General features: G+C 43.6%; 1 protein-coding gene across 1 annotated transcript in view; it reads right to left on the bottom strand.

The window, feature by feature from the left end:
* smc1b (structural maintenance of chromosomes 1B) overlaps window positions 1–25,640 on the bottom strand; it is a gene marked incomplete at both ends in the record, with an annotated part of 90,963 nt that overhangs the window by 29,217 nt on the left and 36,106 nt on the right. The window contains 12 exons of the mRNA XM_080839780.1: window positions 4,230–4,340; window positions 12,584–12,653; window positions 13,200–13,351; window positions 13,588–13,742; window positions 16,887–17,043; window positions 18,515–18,610; window positions 19,112–19,265; window positions 19,951–20,096; window positions 20,716–20,857; window positions 22,595–22,701; window positions 22,990–23,106; window positions 23,516–23,653. Coding sequence (XP_080695906.1) covers window positions 4,230–4,340; window positions 12,584–12,653; window positions 13,200–13,351; window positions 13,588–13,742; window positions 16,887–17,043; window positions 18,515–18,610; window positions 19,112–19,265; window positions 19,951–20,096; window positions 20,716–20,857; window positions 22,595–22,701; window positions 22,990–23,106; window positions 23,516–23,653 — 1,545 coding nt within the window. The remainder of the gene's footprint in view (window positions 1–4,229; window positions 4,341–12,583; window positions 12,654–13,199; window positions 13,352–13,587; window positions 13,743–16,886; window positions 17,044–18,514; window positions 18,611–19,111; window positions 19,266–19,950; window positions 20,097–20,715; window positions 20,858–22,594; window positions 22,702–22,989; window positions 23,107–23,515; window positions 23,654–25,640) is intronic.

The following is a 25,640-nucleotide window of genomic DNA, read 5'->3' as shown; positions in this document are numbered from 1 at the left end:
AGTATACTTTAAACAGTTCATATATTCAATTATGCCATGGGTTCGGGTCCGGACTTATTAGGTCCGGACCTGAACCTAAACCTCTGGATTCGAATTCGGACCTGAACCTGAACGTGGGTTTAGGTATGCATCCCTAGTTAGTGGTAGGCCTACATCTCATGGCATTTCAATATATTTCTAGTTTAGTGAGCTACACTTTAGATATTTTCTGAGAGTCTTCGAGTTTAGCTGCCCCCTCCTTATATGGATAAAACATATAACAAGCCAGACATCACTGTTGAGAGAGAACTGCATTAAGTCTAACATATAGGCCTATCTTACAATAAACTTTAAGTAAAGCTGGCTATGTAACCGCATTCATTCCAATATTGTTGCAGAGATGTTTCCTTTTACCAAGATAACAATTTCAACAATTCACTTAGCTCAGTAAGTCAGTATAACGAAACTCTGGAACTATTAGGCTATGACCAAATGTAACACACTAGACCCTTTCACAATAAACAAGCAAACAAACAAACAAAAACAGAACAACAAAAATACCCTCATATGTCTAAACGTCAGTGGAGCCAAAATATAATGGTTGAGCTTGGTTGCTTGCTAAAATATATTGGAAGAAGGCCCCACTACACTGATTGAGTAGATGTAAATACATGTTAATTCATAGGCACTTGTTCTCTCTGTCACAGAGCAAGCACACTCTCGCAGTTCGTTCACGAAACGCATTCTAGTTATTCTTCTCACCTTTTTCTGCGATTAATTCAGCCCGAACCGCTTAACGTAGAAACTTCATTCAAACTTTGTCGCGTAGGTCTTGTAAAGGACACTTATGCTATGTATTTTTCACTTTTCTAAACTTTATATTTTTTAAGATATTAAATAAAAACGAATCAAAATTTTCCCGTTGACTTACATTGGGCCATTATGACATCATAATAGGGTCTTTAAACTGGCTTGCACCTGTGCTTCACTGACACCTGCGCCAAATCCAAGGAACCTCTTCTCTGTCCCTCTCAATTTAACTGTAACTAGGAACATTAAGACACCTTCCATTCTCTACTTTTTTTTCTCTCCATCTTTCTCTCTATCCCTCTCAGTCTACTTTCTCTCACACTCAATCTCTCTTCTTCACTCCATTTGTATCTCCTTTTTTCAATATTTTCAATCTCTTTTTCTCTTTCACTCTTGTTCACTCTTCTTTCCTTCTTTCCTTTTTTCACTCTCCTTTCTTCTTTCCTTCTTCAACTATTATTTCCTTCTTTCACTCTTCTTTCCTTTCTTCACTCTTCTTTCTTTCCTTCTTTCACTCTTCTTTCCTTCATCCTCTCTTCTCTCTTCTTTCTTTTCTTCTTCCTTTCCAAACTTTTGCATTTCATGCACTGGTATTTCCTTCAGAAAATGCATTTTCTAGTTATTCTTCTCACCTTTTTCTGCGATTAGTTCAGCCCGAACCGCTTAACGTAGAAACTTCATTCAAACTTTGTCGCGTAGGTCTTGTAAAGGACACTTATGCTATGTATTTTTCACTTTTCTAAACTTTATATTTTTTAAGATATTAAATAAAAACGAATCTAAATTTTCCCATTGACTTACATTGGGCCATTATGACATAATTTTCTCTTTCACTCTTCTTTCCTTCTTCCACTCTTCTTTCCTTCTTTCACTTTTCTTTCCTTTCTTCTTTCAGTCTTCTTTCCTTTCGTCTTTCCTTCAACTATTATTTCCTTCTTCCTCTCTTCTCTCATTTCTTCACTCTTCTTTCCTTCTTCCACTCTTCTTTCTTTTCTTCTTCCTTTCCTAACTTTTGCATTTCATGCACTGGTATTTCCTTCAGGAAATGCATTTTCTAGTTATATTGTATTTCTTCACATCGGTTCTACATTCCATTGCTGCTATTGTATTTACTTGTTCTTCAAATCCTGCACTTATACAAGTGTGTACTATTCACTGCATGGAGGGTTAGTTTGTACTATTCACACTGTATTTTTACTATTCTATTGGATACAGTAAGTCTTCTATTTTTTTGTCTGCTTGTACTTTCTGTTACCATTTGTTTTATCTATTCTTGTTTCAGCTTTTTCTGTATGTATTTGATTTTTTTGCACTTATATCTGTTATAATTCTTTATCTAATCTTTTTAAAGCTCCAAATCTAAAGCACTTTTAGCTGCATTCTGTGTATGAAAGGTGCTATACAAATAAATGTTATTATTATTATAAGTATTATTATAGTCATGGTTATCTGGTAGCCATAGAAGTTGTGAGGTATGCTTCCCAGGGACATATGGTCTTACATGTAACACTAACCAGTTCCCTCCTCTAACTTGGCACCGTAATCGCAAGGATAACACAAACATTGGCCTCAACATAGCCACACATGCGAAGGGAACACTTATAACGCCACGCTTCACATGGGCTCGTTCTTTCTTCATATCACATGTGTGTTCACAAACATGCACGCGGAACTACACTGACTGAACAAAGGAACACACACACATTCTCTCCGGTGCACAACCAACGGCGGGTCACTGAGTCTGTGTGTTCTGTGCACAAGTGACTCACAACGCTGGGGTTAAACTTTTGGTCTTCACTGAGAGTTTATGGATTTCATTTTCCTTGTAGCTGCTTGAACTGTTATTAGACGTGTTTACAATTCTCGGGTATTATCTGCCGTGTTTTTTTCCACGTGAGATACCTTCTGTTTTTGTCTGGATCTTCTGAGCTTTTGGATGTATTCTTGATTATTAAAGGCATTTGTTTCACACTAATATCTGCACTTGGGTCCTCAATTGCCCAGTGTCATACACAGTGTATTAATATCGCAGCAGCCCAGATTCAGTCACTGGCTCCAGCCTGACAATAACACAATTTAAGTCTCCCCCTAAGATCAGGAGATGGGAATTAAGGTCTGGTAACTTACAGATAAGCCTTTGTACAACATCTGCATCATTAACAAGGTGCATAGGGGTGGCAGAATTATGATCAACATTTCAAACATGAGTTCTTGCCAATCGAACTGAACTCTGCATAAATAAATGTTTTAATACTGTTATCAGTCCCAGTGTTATTGAACCCTAGTGCAGTATTTGACACGGTTGATCAGAATATTACTACACTGACTGGAACACTGGGCTGGGTTTTCAGGTACAGTTGTATAGGGGCACAGCTCATACTTACAAGACGGGAGCTTCTTTGTTGCCAGGGGAAACTATACCTGAACACCAACGTCCTTGACCTGTGGTGTCCTCCACACCAAGGTCACCTTGAAAACCCTCATTGGGAGGAAACACTTCTGCTTGATCCATGATGACCACGTAGACATTGGACAGTGAAACAACATGTCTGTAACGCCAATGACTGACAAGTTCACAAAGCCACAATCATTTATTGATAACTGATTTTTACAGTTGACCATAAAAACTACATATAACAAATAAAATAGATAACGTTGCAACAGTACCACATATAAACATCATCGTCAAAACATGACAAAGTCCAGATTTTGGGGAGTTTGAAAGCAACTTGAAGAGTCAGTTGAAAATCTGTTAAAATCTACTAAATCTGACAGTTAAGAAGCAATTTAGTAAAAACTGAATAAAAACCTCTTTGATAAAATACAGCGCAAACAGACAAACTCAGTCAACGAAAAGTCCTTAACAAAGCTTCAAACCATAACATCTCTCTCCTCTCTAATATTGCTCACATCTCCTCCTCATTTCCTTGTGTGTCTGCATGTCTACATCTCCTTGTGTGTCTGCATGTCTACATCTCCTTGTGTGTCTGCATGTCTACATCTCCTTGTGTGTCTGCATGTCTATATGTCCTTGTGTGTCTGCATGTCTACATCTCCTTGTCTCTCTGTGAGAGGGTGTCCTCAGTCAGGGGGTAAGGGGTGAGGTCTATGGAGAGCACACGACTGGAGATGCTGTCCCCAGACTGGGGTGGCAGAGGAAGAACGTCAAGCAGAGAAGGACGGAGAGAGAAAAATACAAATTCCAGTCAAATCTGTGTGTTCGCGTGTGGGTACAGTAGCCGTCTATGAGTTTGTCTCCTGAGCTTATGTACAGTATGTGTATTGCAACAATTGTAAGACATATGTGTGTGTGTGTGTGTTCATGGGAGAGATGCACATTTCTGAGTTTTTTCATGTATGTCCTTGTGTTTGTGTGTGTGTGTGTGTGTGTGTGTTTGTGTGTGTGTCTGTGTGTGTGTGTGTGTGTGTGTGTGTCTTACCTCAGAGTACACACCCAGCAGTACGTCTGCTTTGGAGTAGAACTCCTCCTTGAGTGAGATGACGATCACCTGGAAGTTCTCCCGGCACTGCTCTCTTATGAACCCCGTCACCTACACACCACCAGGGGGCAGTGTAACACAGTACACACATGTAGTGTCTTAACCCATTTCTGCCTAAAACGCCTGCTAAAAACGCCTGTTAAATCCTATGCTATTCTATGAGAAAGTACCTCATTTCCTGAGGGTTTTCTGAGAAAACAGTAAGAATTGTCAACGTCTACAAAAACCTTAATATCTAAGCCTCTGTAGCACTTGGAAACATGAAATAAGAAGCATTGTGAAGGTAAGAACTGCAGGTTTTATTAAAACCTGCTCCCTGAGCACACAAACAACAATAACATTTGTAAAAAACTCTCAAACACCCAAAAACAATATAAATCAATGATATAAAATACAATAAATACAATTTTCAAGTATGCAAACATTATGAGGGAGGGGAAGAGGGGGAGGGAGGGGGAAAGAGAAATGGGGAGGGAGGAGAGGAGAGGGATGGAGACATCCTGGGGTGGAGCTGGCCTCGCAGTTCACATGGAGCATGAAGCCATGGCGGGGTCAACGTTATCCTGGAGATGGAGATATCTGTAAAAACGTGGCAAAGCATTCAATCATTGTATTATTATGAGACCCACCCTCTCAGCTGGTGCTAAGACAATGGCCTACTAGACTGTCTATAGGGTATAGGGGTTATAGGTGTTCATATGCCAATTGTTCAGGTCTCTTTGAGGCACAGACAGGGAGTACACATTCAAGTTGGATACACAATAAAGCTACACTAACAGAATAGTATATTTCCAGTTCCATCAATGTTATTTATAGTATTTATATTTATTCATAATTGTATTACTATTCATTATGATGTATTATGCTATACAGTTCTCCACGTTATTTTTCTTATCTAAAATCTTTGGACAAAAACGTCTGCTAAATGTAAATGCTATTTATTCATTATGCCATTATTGTATCTATAACTAACATTATTGCATGTATATATTATCAACCATCATCACCATTAGTAATCGCTATAGCACCACTATCATTACTGCCCATTCCGTTTTCTAAGAGAAGAGAACTCGGAAGATCGCACAAGAAAACAAAACATAAATAATTACCTCCAGATCATTGCCGGTTGTCCAGTCCACCTGGAATCCCTCCTCCTCTCCTTCCGTGCCCACAAAATCCCACTCCTGTGCCGTATCTAATGGATCCTCTGACACAAAGTCATTATCCTTCTCCCTCTCAGACTCAAATCCTTCAAAATCTATGTCGAAATCACTGACATCGCTATCAAAATACTCCATGTTCACTGCTACTTCTTCACTGCTACTTCTCGCTAGCCAGCATGGTATCACTGAAAACAAGCACAGAATATCGCGTGGCTATCTGATTGATTGACGTGATTTTCAGCCAACCAAAGTTCATTTTGGTGGTCATCTGATCTTTAGCAAAGCCTTAAGACCCATCCCATGTGTAATTTTAACCAACCAGAGTGAGTTATACGCTGCATTCGTCATGAAAACAGCACGTGTACAAAATGCTGCGCTACGCAGCAACCGGCAGGAAAGCCTATGCTGCGCTACGCAGCAACCGGCAGGAAAGCCTATGCTGCGCTACGCAGCATCCGGCGCCAATGGGTTAACATGTAATTGTGCTGGAATAAGACACCGAGGTTTCTTTACGGGTTTTTACTGAAGGTCATAGCAAGCAGTACAAAAACGCATGACGTCAGACGCCTCAAAGGGTCATAGCCTACCAACATAAACTATTGCAGGAGCCTGAACCATAACACTTCTCCCTTCAACAATCTATGTTGTATAGACATAAAAAGAACACATAATGAATAACAAGCACAACATAGAACTAAGAAGAATTACTGTTTGACCCTCACTAAGATATGGCCTACAGACTTAATCTGTCTGGTGGGTTTCGTGTTCTCTGTGGATATCTAGACAGTACTATAGTCCCCTTCATCCCTGTCGAGTTCTTCGCTAATACTTGGTTGTGTGTCCTGTGTCTCTGTAACGGACTGTGTGACTGCTGCTGTCTCATCCATCCTAGTGTCTTGATTGGCTGTAGATGTTTCCACTGTAGCTTTGTCACATTCCTGCTCCCGTGCTTGTTTTCCTGGTGACCTTGTCTGCACAGTTTGTCCTCCTTTGGAATGCATTTGATCTATGTGTCGCCGCCACACCATGTTCGGACCGACTTGCACCTCGTAGGTCCGGGGTCCTGTTTGGGCCTGCACTATTCCGTATGCCCACTTTCCACCCCTCCGGTAGTCTCTTACCATGACTTCCTGTCCTGTGGAGACTTGACGTTCTTGCCCCCCATGCAGCATCTTTGCTTGTTTGTTCAGCACTTCATTGCGTCTGTTTGGCTTCATGAGGTCTAGACGTGTCCTCAAAGTCCGTCCAAACATCAGTACTGCAGGGCTCTCCCCTGTAGTGGCATGTGGCGTGTTCCTGTAGGACGCCAAGAACCGGGATAGTCTCGTCTGTATCGTTCCTCCATCCTGTTTGGATGCTCGGAGCCCCTGTTTGAGGGTTTGTACAAACCTCTCCGCCAGCCCATTGGTGGCTGGGTGGAACGGAGCAGAGGTTGTGTGTTTGATTCCGTTCACTGCCATGAATTGTGCAAATTCGTCACTAGTAAACGTTTGTGCGTTGTCGCTTACCAGTTGGAGAGGCAGTCCAAAGCGAGCAAAGACTGTTCTCAAGCACTCAATGGTTTGAGCTGATGTCTGAGATTTTGTGCAAAAGACCTCTGGCCATTTAGAATGTGCATCTATGATCACCAAAAAGTTGTGGTTCTCAAAGGGTCCCGCATAATCCACATGTATTCTATGCCACGGTTCTGTTGGCCACTCCCACGGATGGACCGGAACCGGAGGGGGCATGTGACGAGTCTCTAGGCAGCCACTACAGTTCTTGGTCATCATTTCCAGTTGTTCATTCACTTTGGGCCACCAGAAGTGGCTACGGGCCAGTAGTTTCATTTTTACTGTGCCCACATGGCCCTCATGTATTTGCTGTAGCACTTGCCTTTGGCATTTCTTGGGGATGATCACCCTCATGCCCCATAACAAGCACCCCTGATGTGTGGTTATTTCCTCTTTTCTCTGTAGGTATGGCATTACGTCCTTGCTGCCAATGGTTGGCCAGCCAGTCATGGTATATTCATATATCTGTGATAATATTGGGTCCCGTCTTGTCTCCCGTTTTACCACTGCGCTGGTCAACGGCAACGCTTCCAGCTGTGTGGCATGGAACACGTCCACTGCGTCCACACGTTCGGTCTGGCCCTGGGCTAACGGCAGCCTTGATAGTCCATCAGCATTTGTGTGTTGTGATGTCTGTTTATACTCAATATTATACACATGTCCTGCCAGGAAGAGTGCATAACGCTGTAGCCTTGCAGCTGTCATTGCTGGGATGCCCTTTTGTGGACTGAAAATGGATAGTAGTGGCTGGTGGTCTGTTACAAGTGTAAAACTTCTTCCATATAAGTATGTGTGGAATTTCTTGACCCCCCAGACAAGTGCTAATGCTTCTTTATCGATCTGTGAATAGTTCTTTTCTGCACTATTTAATGTCCTAGAAGCAAATGCCACGGGCCTCTCTGATCCATCCTGTAGAACATGTGAAAGAACGGCCCCTAGCCCGTACGGCTAGGCATCACACGCTAACTTGACTGGGAGTCCAGGGTCATAGTGTATCAGTACTTGTTCTGATGTGATGAGCCGTTTTGCTTCCCGGAACACCTCCTCACACTGTCTTGTCCAGCCCCATTTCCTGTTCTTCTCAAGCAGTTGATTGAGGGGTTGCAGGCAGGGGGGCAAGGTTGGGGAGGAATCGGCGATAGTAGTTGATCAGCCCCATGAATGATCTTAGCTGTGTGACATTCTGTGGCTGTGGTGCTCCAACCACAGCATCGATCTTTTCTTGAGTTTTGTGTAATCCACTGCTGTCAATCTCATGTCCACAGAACTGAATTCTGTCCTTGAAGAACTCACACTTCTGTGGGTTCACACGCAACCCATACTCCTCAAGTCGTTTGAGGACACTCTCAACATTGGTCAGATGTGCTTCGGGCTGATGCAATGCCGAAAACAAGTCGGTTGTACCTATATAGACCTATATGTGTGTTTATGGTGAGGTATGGTCGGGATGTCTCTTCCACGGGTAGCTGTAGGTACGCTTGCACCATATGGTCGGGATGTCTCTTCCACGGGTAGCTGTAGGTACGCTTGCTTCAAGTCTATCTTGCTAAAGCGTTGTCCTCCAGCCATTGCAGCAAAAATATCATCTACACGTGGCAGGGGATATTGATCCACCTGCAGCTTGGGGTTCACTGACACTTGAAATCCCCACACAGCCTTACTGAGCCATCCTTCTTGATGATGGGCACTACTGGTGTCGACCATTCACTTCTATCCACCTTCGAGAGTATCCCTGCAGCCAGCAGGCGATCTATTTCAGCTCCAACTTTTGGACGTAGGGAGAATGGCACCAGCCTGGCTTTGTAAAATGTGGGCGTTGTGTCCTTTAACACCAGTTTTGCTTCAAAGTCCTTCACAGTTCCCATCTCATCTCGGAAAACAGCCTCATATTTCTTTAACAGATCCTCTAGTCTTTTGTCTGTCTCTGTGGTTCTCACAGTTCTCAGCAGCTTTAACTCCCTCCAGTTTAGCTTAATGTGTTTCAGCCAGTCTCTGCCGAATAGTGGGGGACCATTTCCGTTCACTACATATAGTGGTAATTCCTGTACTGTCTCACCATATCGGACCTGTACCTGTAACATTCCCTTGGGACTTAGTTTTTCCCCTGAATACGTCTTGAGTATAATGTCTGTCTTCCTCAACTTCAACTTCACGTTTTTGAAATGTTTCTCGTAGGTTGTCGAGGGGATAATGGAAACTGCCGACCCTGTATCCAATTCCATTTTCAGCGGTGTGTTTTGTATTTCTGGTGTCACCCATATTATGTTAGTGTTTTCTGTTGGCACTGTGTTTAATTCCATAGTTCCAAGGAACTTGTCATCCGAATCACTATCGCTTCCCTCCATTACTTTATGTACTGATTCTTTATTTTTTTCTGTTCTCCATTGTGATTTGCATGCTACTTTTATATGGCCCTTGCGCTTACATTTGTGGCATGTCTCCTCTCTAAAACGGCAGTCGTCAGCTCTGTGCCCTTCTCTACTGCATCTGTAACACTTTTCAGCCACATGGGCCTGCTGTTTCCTGAGATCCATTTTATGTAGTGGTGGTAGCTCCGTAGCTTGGCCTCTGCTACTTTGTAATTCTAACGTGTCTCTGTTAGCTATCTCCATGCTCAATGCAATTTCTATTGCCTTCACTAAAGTCAAGTTAGACTCTGTTAGCAAACGTTTCTGTATAATGTCCCGTCCCAAGCCACACACAAATCTGTCCTTGAGTGTGTCATTCAAATAAATAGTCCCAAACTCACATTGTTCGGAGAGCCTCCTTAGCTCTGCTGCATACGCATTCACACTCTCTCCATCTTTCTGATCCCGTTTGTGAAAACAAAAGCGTTCTGCGATGACTAGTGGTTTGGGAGCTAGGTGGGTTTGCAATGTCCTTACCAGATCCTCGAACGTCTTGCTGGATGGCTTCTCTGGTGCAGTCAAATCACTTAGCAATCCGTAGGTCTTTGGCCCGATCAAACTGAGCAAGGCAGGCACTTTCGTTTGCGTTTGCAACGTCGTTGGCAATAAAGTATTGCTCCAACCGTTCTGTGTAATTCGCCCAGCTTTCCTGTGCTTCATCAAACACCTCGAGCTTACCGATGCTAGCCATCCTCCTTGTCATTACTGTGGCTGCTCCCGACCGGACTGTTTCTTGGTCACTTTCACTATCTGTATTGCTATCACCGTCGGAATTTGACATGCGTATTCTTTCTTACACGATGAGTAAGATCCTCGTCGCCATTGTAGTGTCTTAACATGTAATTGTGCTGGAATAAGACACCGAGGTTTCTTTACGGGTTTTTACTGAAGGTCATAGCAAGCAGTACAAGAACGCATGACGTCAGACGCCTCAAAGGGTCATAGCCTACCAACATAAACTATTGCAGGAGCCTGAACCATAACAACACACTTGAATATCACATAGCCTGATGTACAGTGTAACACAGTCCAGCCCCCCACCCCCCCAAACCACTAGCCTCTAGAAGGGATAATGAAGGTCTTTGGGAAATGGAGAAGAGGTGGGTCTTGGGAGGGAAAGCCCACAGACACAGACATGGCCTCATTAGATTTATTTTTCTCAAAGTACACTTCTCAGGGTTTTTTCTAAACAAGGGAACAGGGGCGCTGCGTCCTCATACTCCCGGCGTGCGCACTCTTACCGAAATGACGATTGAACCTAAGTCACACTTGGGCCTGTATTTACATGCTGCCGTACAACATACACTATTTCTCAAAATAATCTTTTCTCTGCGAAAATATCCCAGCACCACCACCTGACAATGTGTCAGATCCTCAAATACGTTATAATTACTCCAAAAATATTCCAATCCGACCATTAGACGGTGCAAAAACGATCCGAATTGGAGTTTCCCAGACCGAGTTGCCATGTTGTTTTTGAGAGCATATCAGCATGCTAACGTTATACTTATTAGCAGCAAGGCTAGCTAGCTAGCTACTATGTGTTTCAATGGAATTTTGGTCTAAGCGCAACCTAACCGGCGAGAGCTCCGGTTAAGACCTACAATACTCTGCAACATTCGTGTAGCACATACACAACTAACCGAGTCAATGTAGACATATAAAAAGTCGTGTAGATCAGTGGTCCCCAACCACCGGGCCGTGAGGCATTTGTTACCGGGCCGCACAGAAAGAATAAATAATTTATATCAATTCCGCTGTATTAATTATTAGCGTCTGAAAGGTTTTATTTTGAAAAACGCGCTGATTTTCACGGACGTCACATTCGCCTGTGCCTCTTGTCACGTCAAGACGCTTGTCAAGTTCAAGTGATGCGTCACTCAAAAAATAAACCCGCAAACTAGCGAAAATTAGTTAAAAAAATTAAACATCTTTGGAGAGCTTCTTTGCAAAGATGAAAAGGCCAACTAAGGAGCCACAAGAGGAGCCTACGACCTTCAAAAGAGAAAGCTTCTTTTAACAATACCAGGAGTCATACTTAAAATGCGGGTTTATCGCAACAGGTGATTCTCACGCACCAAGTCCGCTCTGTTTAATATGTGGCAACAAGCTAGCAAACGAGCCAATGAAGCCTTTAAAACTGCTTCGGCACATGGAGACCAAGCACTGATTCAGAGTTATGGTGAGTTGTATTTTTCATGCACTTAACGTTCGTTATACAATGGTGTTGGCCGCAAATTAACTCCACCTAACGTTAATGTTAGCTTTTGTGTATGAGCAGACCGGGCTTCATTCTATCAAACTCGCGCTTGCCTCACGGGTGCAATTGATTGATTCACATCAATATGAATGGATGACGTGACTAATTAGACGTGTAAAATGACACCTTGAAGCCGGTCCGTGAAAAAAATGCCTACATTAAACCGGTCCGTGGTGCAAAAAAGGTTGGGGACCCCTGGTGTAGATAGCTTAATTCCTTTTAAATATTTCCCACTTACAGGCTCCCGAGACTCCGCCATGATATGGAACGCTCAGGTAAATGTAAACAGGTGGTACAGTACATTATAACTCAATACAGTACACCCTGTGCCTCACTCTCAACCAATCAGAATGCTTGATTTCATCTACCCGTATTATAAAGTCAGTTATTGTACATGACATGACACTTTATTTATTTTAAGTACAATTCATTGTTTTCTCCTTGACATAGTGGCATAGTGGTATAACCCTGGTTAGTGTGTAACTTGTAGCAAGTATGCAAGAACAATCCAAGTCCTACTAAATAAAAGTTTGGCCAATATTTTGAAATTTGTCGAGTTCATTTACAGGGTAAAGTTGTACACTTCTACCAAAAGTTAAACAGTAACTCAACAGTTGATAATGTCTTGTTTTTCAGGATGACCACAAGAGCTAGAATTTCTCTCTAAGATCAGAGCCTCAGAATGTACCATTTAAGCTTACATTTTTCAAAGGCTTCGCACCGTGGTAACCCCCCCTTCCACACCATCCCCCACCTCGGTGCAGGGGTGTGCTCCCTGATACTATTCTTTTCTAGAAAACCCCCTGCTTCTATTTCTATTCCACAACATCAACTCCTAACTGTGGACTCAAGTGTGAATGAATGAAAAACACCAACTAATGAATGAATGAATGAATGGGCCGGGCCTTGCCTTGCCAATGTTGGTGTTGTCAAGAGCGGCGTCCACCTCATCCAGCACGAAGAAAGGAGCGGGACGGAAACTGGCAGAGAAGAGAAGGTGACGAGTCAGGCCTTGGTCATACACCTCACCTTTGACCTCAGACAGCCCAATATGCAGGCCATAGTCATACTCCACACCTCTGACCTCAGACAGCCCAATATGCAGGCCTTAGTCATACTCCTCACTCACTTTAAAAAAACTCTGATATTATGCGTTCATTCCCATTTTGAGGTTGAATCCATTAGTACAGAGTACAGAGAACGCTTACTGTCACACATGTGTCTTTCCAAATTTTAGATCAGACATTTCTTGCTTATAAACTTAAAACATAAATGTTAAACATTAAGGTGTTAAATCTATGTTAAACATTCAACTCAATTTTAGGTCCATTTAACCAGGGCTTCTACCTCCATCTTAAACTCTAAATCCACCTGTCAATGAGGTCAGGTGTGAACCCTAAACTCACCTGTGAACCCTAAACCCACCTGTGAACCCTAAACCCACTTGTGAACCCTTAACTCACCTGTGAACCCTAAACTCACCTGTGAACCCCAAACTCACCTGTAAACCTAAAACTTAAACCCACCTGTGAATGGCAAAGACGAGAGAGAGGGCGGCGATGGCCTTCTCCCCCCCAGACAGGTTGTCCATGGCCATGAAGCGCTTGCCTGGGGCCACACAGTTGTAGCTGATGCCGTCCAGGTAAGGCTCGTCAGGGTTCTCTGCACTGAGGATAGCCTAACGGGAGAGAAGTGGACACAAAACAAAACATAAGCAGAGACCGACACATACAGAAAACACACACAGACAAACACATACACATGAATCTCTTACCAGGCATACACTTCTATGTTTATGTGTTTAGTCTGTGTGTGCATGCATGCACATTTTTGTTGTGTGTGTGTGTGTGTGTGTGTGTGTGTGTGTGTGTGTGTGTGTGTGTGTGTGTGTGTGTGTGTGTGTGTGACACTGACCTGAGCGCTGGTGTTCCTGCACATCTGTTTATAGATCTGGTCGATGGCCACACACACGTGCTCGAAGCACTGGCTGAAGAGACGAAAGCGGCTTGCTTTGACCTGCTCAAACTCATGGTTACACCGACGAGCCATGTTGGTGCTCTCCTCAAAAGCTGCAGCACACACACACAAAGAGAGACACACACACACAGACACAGACACAGACACACAAACACAAAATCGTTGTCTAATTATTAGGGGTGTGAATCTCTCATGAAAAAGACGATCCGATTCGTATCTCGATTCATGGGCACGATACGATACAAGAAAAGATGCATGTTGCACGATTCAGTACCATTCAGTGCGATTCCATTCAATGCAGTTCAATAATTGAAAACACTGCGTTGTGAGGAAACAATGGACCTCATTCTCAAACATTTTCTTAAGTGTCTTCTTAAATATCTTCTTACCAACTTCGAAAGACCAACCTCAGAAAACATCTCCACCTGAATCATGAACGCCTAGAAATGTGTTCTTGATTGAACACGCTTTCTCATGCACCTGAACTTGCATACAGAAATGCGACGCTATCTCCTTATAAGGGCATGCTTTTGCGCACACTCCACAGGCAACGCAAAAGCAACTTCAGACTGATCAAAATCATGTCAAAGCAAGCACCGGGGTAAACCCAAACCTAATTTCACCGGTGCAGAGGTGGAGGTATTGTTGACGAATGTGTCCATTCTATTCCTATTTACTATTAATTGCACTTTATTATGTTGTGCTATGCAGCTCTACTGCACATGTTTTGTATGTCTGTTTTTTTGTTTTTGTTTACTGTGGTATCGACAGGGGCGGCCTTTCCTCCAGGCGGTATAGGCGGTCGACTAGGGCGGCACTCAGAGGGGGGCGCCAAAAAACGCCAAATTATTTTGCTTTATTATACGGCTCTTCAGAATGTTCCAAAAAGTACCGTTGATTTCAATGGGCCATCCCTACGTCATAGGTCACATTAATTCCTGCTAACATACCGCTGCGAAAAGATAATGGCCACTGTCATTGGCAACGGGTTTTGTACTTCTAATTCACATCTTTTATATCATTCCGCCAGAAGTCCAGTCATTTTAACGCAACAGTAGACAGTAATTTGAAGTCAGCAAGTAATGGGTTGTTATGCAACACCTGAAACTTCAAAGTTCTATTTGCTTGAGGAACTATTTATTTCTAAACGGGACTCATGAAACTGCAACTAAATCATTAAAAAGAGGTATGTCGGAGGAATGTCTTCTATCGTTTTTAGCAAGTAAACGTATAATAAGCGGGATAATGTATTGTTCGTCGGTCATTCTCCAAAAATAATAAGTCGGCGTGTTGTTTGCCCCGTCGGGAATTATTTTTGGAGAATGACCTCCGAACAATACATTATTCCTTACTTAATAGAGTTTTCATTGATTCTACATTATACAAAAAAAGACATGATTAATAGGGGGAGCGCATATAAAGCCAATAGCCAGTGCAACAACACTACAAATATAGTGCGAGCGAGCTATCCAGTTTAATTAGACATGATTTAACTAATCAAGAGTTATGCGTCTTGGAATGAAAAAAGTATGTCAGGCTGTCCAAATACACCAAAATACTTGATAACTAGCCTACATAATAGCTACATCAGAAACGATGTTCTTTATAAGCAAATGTAGCCTACATCCCAGCCGTTAAACACATTTGATGGACGAAATATGCGTAATTGTTGTGTCAGCACAGCGGCACTCATTTGGTTTATCTTTACAGCTGTTGGAGGCGAGGACGACTGTCTTGACGAGGGACGAAATGGACCTATGGCAGGACGTAACTCTGGACCTGATGAAGAAGATGGCACAGACGAGGGGGAAACTGGCTGGATCGTCCGGCAGCCAGTTTTCAGAAGCAGCGAGCTCTCTGACCTGTGTGCGGCTCTGCAGGGAAGACTCGACCTGGACCCGAGATATGCGCTGACGCACCATAGAAGGCTTCGTGTCGGCACACCTTCGCCAAGACTACCACCACCGGTGTATGACTCTGAGGCTGCAAAGAGACATTTCCGCCACTATTAAAGCCATTGCAAAAATATTTTGTCCCAGTGCCGTGTTGCTGTTATTGCTGCTGCTGTTTTTTTTTTCTTTTCTCTTTTTTCTGTGTAAATAAAGCTTTGGTTTTCAATTCCTGACTAATGCTTGATTTGTCTAAAGCAACTGCCTTTCTATTAGGCCTACTATGATTATGATTATTTAAATGATTAATAAGAAATTCATTAATTTCATATATAACCATTATTAGTAGCCTATATTATTATACATAAATTATTAATTTCGTTTTATGAGGCAATAGCTGTTAATGGGAGGGGCTACGATTTTGTCAGTTGAAAGTTGACCAATAGGGAAGAATCTCTTTCCCCAATCACAAGACGGTTACATTTTAAATCATGGTCATTTTCAACCAATGGCTGCATTGTGTGTGAGGCTACAGTCAATATGCTAATAAGAGCCTTTCACACCTCTGTCAGCGGGAGGTGAGAATTAACACATCGCCCCCCTCTCCCCTTTTGGTCTGTATTCGGGAAATTCCGTGAATTTCCGGCAGACGGAAATTTCGGGGGAATGTCCGATATCAACCAGGAATGCATATCATTCGCGGCAGTATCACAGTGTTTACGGGCCCGATAATCTTTCTTTTCGTGCAGTGATAACATGTAGCAGGCAGAAAAGCCCAAACCAAATTTGACATTGTGTTGTGTTTAGTATTAAGTAATAAAAAGCCATAACAAATATTTCGCACTTCCGTGATTAGTTACAACACTTTTGTTATATCATTTTCGATTCACTTTTAGAAGACTAAGAAAACATTATTTGCAAGTGATTGGAAGATGACGTGAAGGTGTGTGTGTGTCCATAAACAGTCGAACAGGGGGGCTTAGCCGGAGCGTAGTTCAGCACAGGCCTGTATTTTCTCAGTGATTTTGTTCATCAATTAATGTTTGTTCATCGTTGCAATCGTTGTTGTGTTTAGGTGAAAGAAATGCAGTGCAAAATAGCGTTTGAAAGTTGCAATACCGTTTTCGTGGGATTTTTTTTTTATTATTGGGGGGGCGCCAGGAGTGAAGCTCGCCTAGAGCAGCAAATGTGCTAGGGCCGACCCTAGGTATCGAAATTGGCATTGAGAAACGTGTTATTTTACTGGTATTGGCACCGACTACTGAATTTTTGGTATCGTGATGGAGTGATTACTGCGTGTGTGTGTGTGTGTGTGTGTGTGTGTGTATGTGTGCGTGAGAGACGTACCGTCCACCACAGTCTTGAAGCTGTCCCTGATCTCCCTCATCTTCTCCAGGGCTTTGAGGTTGGGCGGCTCTGAGCGCTGGATGACTCCCTCCAGAGAGGACAGCTTCTCCCTCAGGCCCTGCAGCTCCTTCTCCACCTCCCCCTCGTCACCCAGGGCCTGTCACCACGGAGAGCAAAACCCCTAAAAGCCTAATCTGCCAGATCTGTGCAGTCTAGCGTCTCACCTGCCAGAGCTGTGTAGTCTATCGTCTCACACACACAGTAATCTCACACACACACCTTGAGCTCATCTGCCAGAGCTGTGTACTCTATCGTCTCAACTATGTAGTCTATCGTCTCACCTTGAGATCATCTGCCAGAGCTGTGTGTGATGACTGTAGGGCTGGGCGATTTTTCGATTTCGATTTTAATCGCGATGTAATTTTTTTCTACGGTTTTAAATGAGACGTTCGATTAGACGGCGCCTTCAAAAAAAAAAAAAAAAAAAAATCAATGTTTTCACAGACCCGCGAATACAGCGCCGCACGTAGCCCATGGGCGTCGCGACAATGTAATTTGGGGGGGGACAAGACCCCCTCACTTTTCAAAACAAGTCGTTTCGACCCCCCCACTTTTGCAGTCAAAATAGTGCGTGCGTGACTGCTGGTCTACTAGTCCATTATTCTTTCCATTGCTTCACAATTAAATCCGTTCCACTTTATCAGTGGGGAATACCCACAGCAATATAAATCCACTCCGCGTTTTCCTGGTGTACTACGCAGCCTCATCACGCACGCAGATTCAACTGTCATTAATGTTCATTCATTCTCTGATTTGATCGGAGCGTTGCGCTAGAAGCAGACCACAGAAATGGACATACGGATTTTTTTTCGAAGAAGAGGAAAGTAAGTCAGAGTTGCCCAAGTTTTACCTGTAGTGGACAATTAAGGACCACCCAATGGACATTATCTGGCTATAATCGTATTGTTATTGCCATAACAACCGTGAGCTAATCTGGCGTTAACGTTAGCTAGCTAATGGCAGTTTTTCTAACGACAGCAGCGACTAAACACACACTCACCAAAGAAGATTTTTTTTTTTTTTTAATGTGTCACTCACTTGTATACCTCTCTTTGACTCACACACGAAAGATGATGTCAATGCCACAAATAAAATGAACATTGGTGTGCTGAGCATGCTGTCAAGCTTTGCCATGTATGAAAACTATTTCCCCTACGTTAACCGTTTACTTCTGGCAGCTTCCATCCTTAAAGACTATGGGTTTCAATACACATTTGGCCATTTCTGACCTGAACAGTCATACTTTAATGAGGTGGTCAGTTTGAATGTAGCCAACATAATTATCAGGCTACCAAACTTATATCAATTGTGAATTTGATATGCTGATAACATGATTTACATCTCAGAGAAAAACATGGTAAAATGCACCAGAATGCGGGAAATTGCCTGTACGTTTTTCAAAAAATTTTGGGGTGATTTTGTTCATATCGTGATATAAAATCGAAATCGAAAATTTTGGGGGGAAAAAAATCGAAATATAACTTTTTCCCATATCGCCCAGCCCTAGATGACTGTGATGTGTGTGATGTGTGTGATAACTGTGATGTGTGTGTAGTCTATCGTCTCACCTTGAGATCATCTGCCAGAGCTGAGTAGTCTATCTGCATCTGCTCCTCGCGCTCATAGATGCCCAGAGTGCAGGTGCTCTGGGACTCAGAGTCCAGCTGTACAGGGGCACAGACATCACACACACATCACAACCAGTACTTCACATACATCACACACATCATAGTCATCACGCACACATCAGAGTCGTCACACACATCACAGACATCACACACAACAGAGTCATTACACACAACACAGATATCACATCAGAGTCATCACACAAATTACAGACATCACACACATCACAGACATCAAGGGAGGAAATGGCATTTCATTTTTCCACCACTTTTCATAAAATGCTTTTCATTGCAATTTTTATCCACGGTATATACATAATCTACAAAGCCTATAATTCAATTCTATTCAATTCAGTTTTATGTTTATATCCACAAAACAATAAAATTACTACATTAATACATACTGGATACTTCTCTCTACCTGCCCTCCCCACACCCTTCTCTCTCTCTGTGTATCTGCCCTCTCCCCACCCTTCTCTCTCTCTCCTAACCCTTCTCTCTCTGTTCCTGCCCTCTTCACACCCTTCTCTGTCATTGTACCTGCACGTCACTGATGTCATCCATGTTTCCCGAGAGCAGAGTGATGAGGATGCCCTCAATCTTGCAGCCCAGCAGCAGGTTATGTCGGCCCAGCCTCCTCTCCTCCAGAGACGCCTCAACAGACAGCACCTCCTTCTGCAGACGCGTCAGCTCTCTGAGGGGAGAGAGGACAGGAAAGGGAGCCATAACCATTGACTAGTCCACCTTGACCACTGACTAGTCCACCTTAACCACTGACTAGCCCTCCCATAATCACTGACTAGCCCTCCCATAATCCTTGACTAGTCCACCTTAACCTCTGACTTGCCCTCCCTTAACCACTGACTTGTCCTCTGAGGGGGAAGATACACCTTAACCACTGACTAGTCCTACCTAAACCACTGACTAGTCCTCTACGGGGAAGATCCACCTTAACCACTGACAAGTCGTCAAGGGGGAAGATCACAATAATCACTGACTAGTCCTACCTTAACCACTGACTAGTCTACCTTAACCACTGACTAGTCCACCATAACCACTGACTAGTCCACCTTAACCACTGACTAGTCCACCATAACCACTGACTAGTCCACCTTAACCACTGACTAGTCCACCTTAACCACTGACTAGTCCACCATAACCACTGACTAGTCCACCATAACCACTGACTAGTCCACCATAACCACTGACTAGTCCTCTAGGGGGAAGATCCTTTAACACAGCTGTTCAAATGAATGTCCTCGAAAAAGCAAAGACTATATGAACTGAAGGAGTAAAGAGCCAGGCCATTCAACTTCCAGAGAAAAGATATTAAGGTGCTTCCGATATAATAAACACACAAACACACACATCAAGCACACCTGGAGAATTCCTGTAGCTTCTTGACCTTCTGGTCAAGGTCGGCTTTGGCGACGCTGACCTCTGACTTCTTGTCTGTAGACACAACCTTCAGCTCCTGCCCACGAGCCTGGGTCTCATCCACCAGGGCCAGCATCTTCTCCTCTTCCTATAGGAGAGACGACTACATCAGCAGTGTGTGTGTGTGTGTGTGTGTGTGTGCGTCTCATCCACCAGGATCAGCATCTTCTCCTCTTCCTAATGAAGAGACAACTACATCAGCTGTGTGTGTGTGTGTGTGGGTGTGTCTCATTCACCAGGGCCAGCATTTTCTCTTCTTCCTTAAAAAGAGACAATTACATCAGCAGTGTGTGTGTGTGTGTGTGTGTGTGTGTGTGTGTGTCCAATCCACCAGGGCCAGCATCTTCTTCCCCGTAGAGGACTAGTAGAAGAGACAACTTCATCAGCAGTGTGTGTGTGTGTGTGTCATCCACCAGGGCCTGCATCTTCTCATCTTCCAAAAAAAAAGACGATTACATCAACAGTGTGTGTGTGGTCATTTGAATTTGTGTGTGTCTCATTCACCATTTCAAATATCTTCTTGTCTTCCTAAAGGAGAGATGACTACATAAGAGTGCGTGTGTGTGTGTGAATGTGTACATGCACAGGGGACTCAGCGAAAGGGCCTAGCTTTACCAGAGCACACACTTATTCAATTCCGCCGAGAAGTTTAGAGAATGAACCACACACACACACACACACACACACACACACACACACACACACACCTTCTTCAGGGTTTGGATGGTGTCCTCCTCCTTGGCGATGGTGTCCTGGAGTTTATGTAGCTTCTTGTTGAGTTGCTGCAGCTGCCCCTGTTCGTACTCCAGCTGGGCGTTGAGGCGCGTGCGCTGGGTCTCATACTGCAGCCTGTAGGAGACGGACCCGTGTTAGAGAATTTCTTGTACTCTCTGCGTGATGGTTTAGGACTTGTAAAATACACCAGTACTTAGTTTTGTTGTAACAAGGTAGAGCTTTACTTGTTAAGTTGCGACACAAATGTACAGCAATGGTCAACATATTTTGAAGTCAACCACTCGCCGGAGAACCTAGGATTCTGATGAGTCCTCAGAAAAAACAGTTCTTATAGTCCATCCTCACTGATGTCATTTCGTGGGCCCCTCGTGGTCAACAGGTGGGGGTCATGGGACCTTTACCCTGGTGTATCTGTTGTATATCTGTTGATCGCAGAAATGGACAATAATGTCTCATATATTTGTGTGAAACCTCTGCACCTCTGTCTTATCTTGTCTGTTATCCAAGCTATAACTTACAATGTAGCATAGCTCACATTCCATTTGACCAGTTTGTGGGCAAAGGCCGTATCTGCCTGTGCCTGTTCTTTCTACGCCCTGGCCACAGAGAGACAATTGTACGTTGGATGTCACAATAAACCAAATAAACTATATTGAACTGAAATTATCTTACACTCGTCACAATAAGAACCAGGAGCAGACGCGCCGGTCACTATCAGAACCCAGAGCAGACGCGCCCGTCACTATCAGAACCCAGAGCAGACGCGCCCGTCACTATCAGAACCCAGAGCAGACGCGCCGGTCACTATCAGAACCCAGAGCAGACGCGCCCGTCACTATCAGAACCCAGAGCAGACGCGCCCGTCACTATCAGAACCCAGAGCAGACGGACCCGTCCCAATCAGAACCTGGAGCAGACAGACCCGTCACGATCAGAACTCAGAGCAGACGGACCCGCCACAATCAGAACCCACAGTAGACAGACCCGTCACGATCAGAACTCAGAGTAGACAGGCCTGCCACACTCAGAACCCAGAGTAGACTGACCCGTCACAATCAGAACCCAGAGCAGATAGACCTTATAGAATCTCAATAAGCACGCTAAAGTTGAAGACAGGGACCGGAGGACGAAGTCATGTTTCTGTAGGTTTATTTCAGCATGGAGACCCCCTCTCAGCTGGTGCTTAGAGAAAGGCCTACCCAATAGCAGAATGTGTTGGCGTTTATACATTTCAGTCAGGTAGAATGCAATAGGGCAGGTTAGGATCACACCCTTTAGGTGAGAGGAAGGGGCAGACAGTTGGGAGAGGAGGTTGATGCCAGGACACAAAGGATTCTAGCAGGAAGGGGGGGGGGGGGGGGGGGGTCACATGTCAATTGCTTTGCTCTCAGTGAGACAGACACATTTCACATCCAAAATGAGTTGCAGATACAATGTCTTACAACAACAGAATAGCAATATTTCCAGTTCAATCAGACCCGTCACGATCAGAACCCAGATTAGCTCACTGGACCCGTCACGATCAGAACCCAGAGCAGACAGACCCGTCACGATCAGAACCCAGATTAGCTCACTGGACCCGCCGCAATCACAACCGGACCCGTCACAATCAGAACCCAGAGTTAACAGACCCGTCACGATCAGAACCCAGATAAGCTTTTTAGAACAAGAACTGCTCCAGTCAGTCACAGTCAGTAACCTAGAATCAGTATTTCTCGTATATGGTCAAATGAAACCGTAACCGAAAAGGGATTTTACCCGTCCAGACACAAAAAGATGGACCAGTCAGAGCAAAGGGCTTAGGAAAATGGACACAGCGTAAGGTGTGTGTGTGTGTGTGTGTGTGTGTACCGTTTGCGGTCCACCTCCTGCTGTTGTTTGACATACTCCTGTTCATACTCTCGGATGTTGGGCACGCCGATCTCGAGGCAGAAATCAGAAAACACACCATCCTCCATCTGATGGGAGACGCAGAGAGGAGAAGGGAGAAGAGAGAGGGGGAAGGAAAGAGGCTTTAGACGGGCAGGAAGAGATAACACAGCATAACATAACAAACTGCAAAATAAACACAATTACACACTCATTATAATCATGTTATTAACACTTGCATTCATTTATTTGCCAGACCCTTTTGATGTTATAATTCCTAACAGGTATTCGTTCTGTCAGAACGTGTCTTTCTTTGGAATTGACCCCATGACTCCACACCTGGGTGTCACCTGGTTGGCCTTGTTTCTGAGTCTCACCTGGTTGGCCTTGTCTTTGAGTCTCTTCAGCTCCACCTCCTTCTTCTCCACGCTCTTCTCCGCTACAGAAATCTGCGACTCCAGGTTAGACAGCTCACTCTCCAGCCGAGAGATCTCCTGTTAGGAATACACCAGATACGAGGTGTGGCTGTTAAATAATGAGACTGAGATCTCCTGTGAGGAATACACCATATACAAGGTGTGCCTGTTAATAATGAGACTGATGTTGTAATTCAATTGTAATGCTGAAAACGTGTTATATTTGTATAACTTGGATATTCTCGTACTAACACTCTTGTTACTTAATAGCCACACCTTGCACACATCCCTAGAAAGTTTGGTGAGAATTAATGAATGATAAAGCTAATTCTCTTTTTTTTTTACATCAGATATTTTTCAATATATCCATCAACTGATCAGCCACCTAACTAACTAATCCATCCATAATTTAATTGACAAATTGATCCATCAGAATCATCGAGGCCAGTGGTTCTAATCCGAACTTGTGTGTTAGTAGTGAACCTACAGCCTGGCATGCAGGGATGGTCTTCTTGCGCAGGGCATCCAGCTCTGTGTGGGAGTACTTCAGTCGGGTCTGGTTACCCTGAGCCTGTGCTTTGATCTGCTTCAGCTCAGCCTCCTTATGCCTCAGTTTCACCAGAGTCTGAGAGGACACACACACACACACATACACACACCAGTGAGTTGTACGTGCCCACACACACACACACACACACACACACACCAGTGAGTCACGCACACAAACACACACACCAGTGAGTAGCGCACGCACGCGCACACACACACACACACAGGGCTCGAAATTAACTTTTTGGCTTACCAGCCAACATGGCTGGTAGATGAAATTTTTTACCAGCCAATCATATTTTTTACCGGCCAAAATTAAACCTGCCATTTCAGACCTACTCTGACATTGTTTGATCTAAACAATCTTTGCTTATGATTTTAATATCATTGTTAATCACTCTCAGAATGGATTAAAAGAAATCAACCAATATTGCCCAATTGGCTGGTGACTGCCGCAACACGCGCTGTATGCTTTACCCGGGAATCCTTAAAGGCCCTCCTTCACGACACATTCATTATTTAATTTACTTTTGCATGACCATAATTTTTTAAAGCACATTCAAGAGTTGGCTATTAAAAATGTACTTCAGATGAATTCATTTAACCTCATAAGAAGCGCTGCATTAGGTCTACTAAAAAAAAATCTAAATTAAGCTTTTAAATGACACCTATATGATAGATAAATATTGTCCAACTAACACTACAGCATGGATATTCAAAAGCTTATCATACTATAGTCTTACTGATCTGACAAAAAACCGCATTGAAAAAAACTAAGGGAAGGCAAACAGTACCTCTGCTTCACTGAAGGGGGCGTGCGAGAGCAAAGGAAAAAAACTTACCGGAGCATGAAGGTGTAGTGGGCGAAAGGCTTGATGTTTTGAATACATGTGTTACACAAAATACAATGAGCCACCTACTGCAACATGCCCTTGGTGTAGCTGTAGCTGCTGTTGTGGCTGTTGTTTCTTCCTCCCTAGATGTTCTCTGCACCTTTGCTTGAGGTGATGCAACGGCAATGAATCAGCACATTATTTTAGCTTTCGTTTAACTGCGTTAACTTGCGTGTGGTCAACTAAGTCGGTTTCAACTTTAAAATCGTGCTCGAAATATATGAACTTTATAACCTTTGTATTCGCCGGCAAAGTATTAGAACTTTGTATTCGCTGGCAAAATTGTTGTATTAAAATTCTAAGAACTTTATGTTACCCCTTCCCTTCTCCCACTGTTCGTGTTGGCGTTGCAAGCTATTTTTAACCATGACGGGCGCAATAGTCGGGAGATTTGCTCCGTAATGTCACTCGCCAAGTGGCGGAGCCCCGGAGACAATTTAGTCGCCAGCCCAAAAATCTACACGCCATTGGCGCTTGGCGGGTGCCAATTTCGAGCCCTGCACACACACACACACACACACACACACACACACACACACACACACACACACACACACACACACACACACACACATCAGTGAGGCAATGCAACAAAAACTCATAAACACACAAAAGACACACGCACAGGCAACACACATGGCCAGGACACAAACACATGTGCACACATACACATATGACAGTAAATCAGAGTAGTACAGAGGCAAAATCTACAGTGTGCATGAGCAGCCTGCATGCCCTAATAGCCACTCTCTCTCTTTTCCACAGACCTGTCTTTGCCCATGTCTGCCAGTGAGGCACGAGCACACACACACACTAGTGGTGTAAATCTCTCATGACAAAAACGATTCGATTCGTATCTCGATACATGGGATCGATACGATACGAGAAAAGATGCATGTTGATAAAAAACGATTCAGTACGATACGATACGATACGATGTGATGCGATGCGATGCAATGCGATGCGATGCGATGCGATGCGATGCGATTCCGCTCAATTATTGAAAACTCAGACATCCCAACCTGCAAAAAATCATTTCAGGGAGGTATTCCCCCCCTAGGCCTACGTATTTCTATGCAATTCTTTGTTAATTATGTTTAAATATGTAGATTACTTTTACTATTTATTATATGCTGCTAATACTATCCTTTTATGCTAACTGCTTTTATT

Source organism: Sprattus sprattus (genome assembly GCF_963457725.1).
Source record: "Sprattus sprattus genome assembly, chromosome: 5".
Lineage (NCBI taxonomy): Eukaryota > Metazoa > Chordata > Actinopteri > Clupeiformes > Clupeidae > Sprattus > Sprattus sprattus.
Note: the sequence above shows the minus strand (reverse complement) of the source record. Positions and strands in the feature narration are given on the sequence as shown.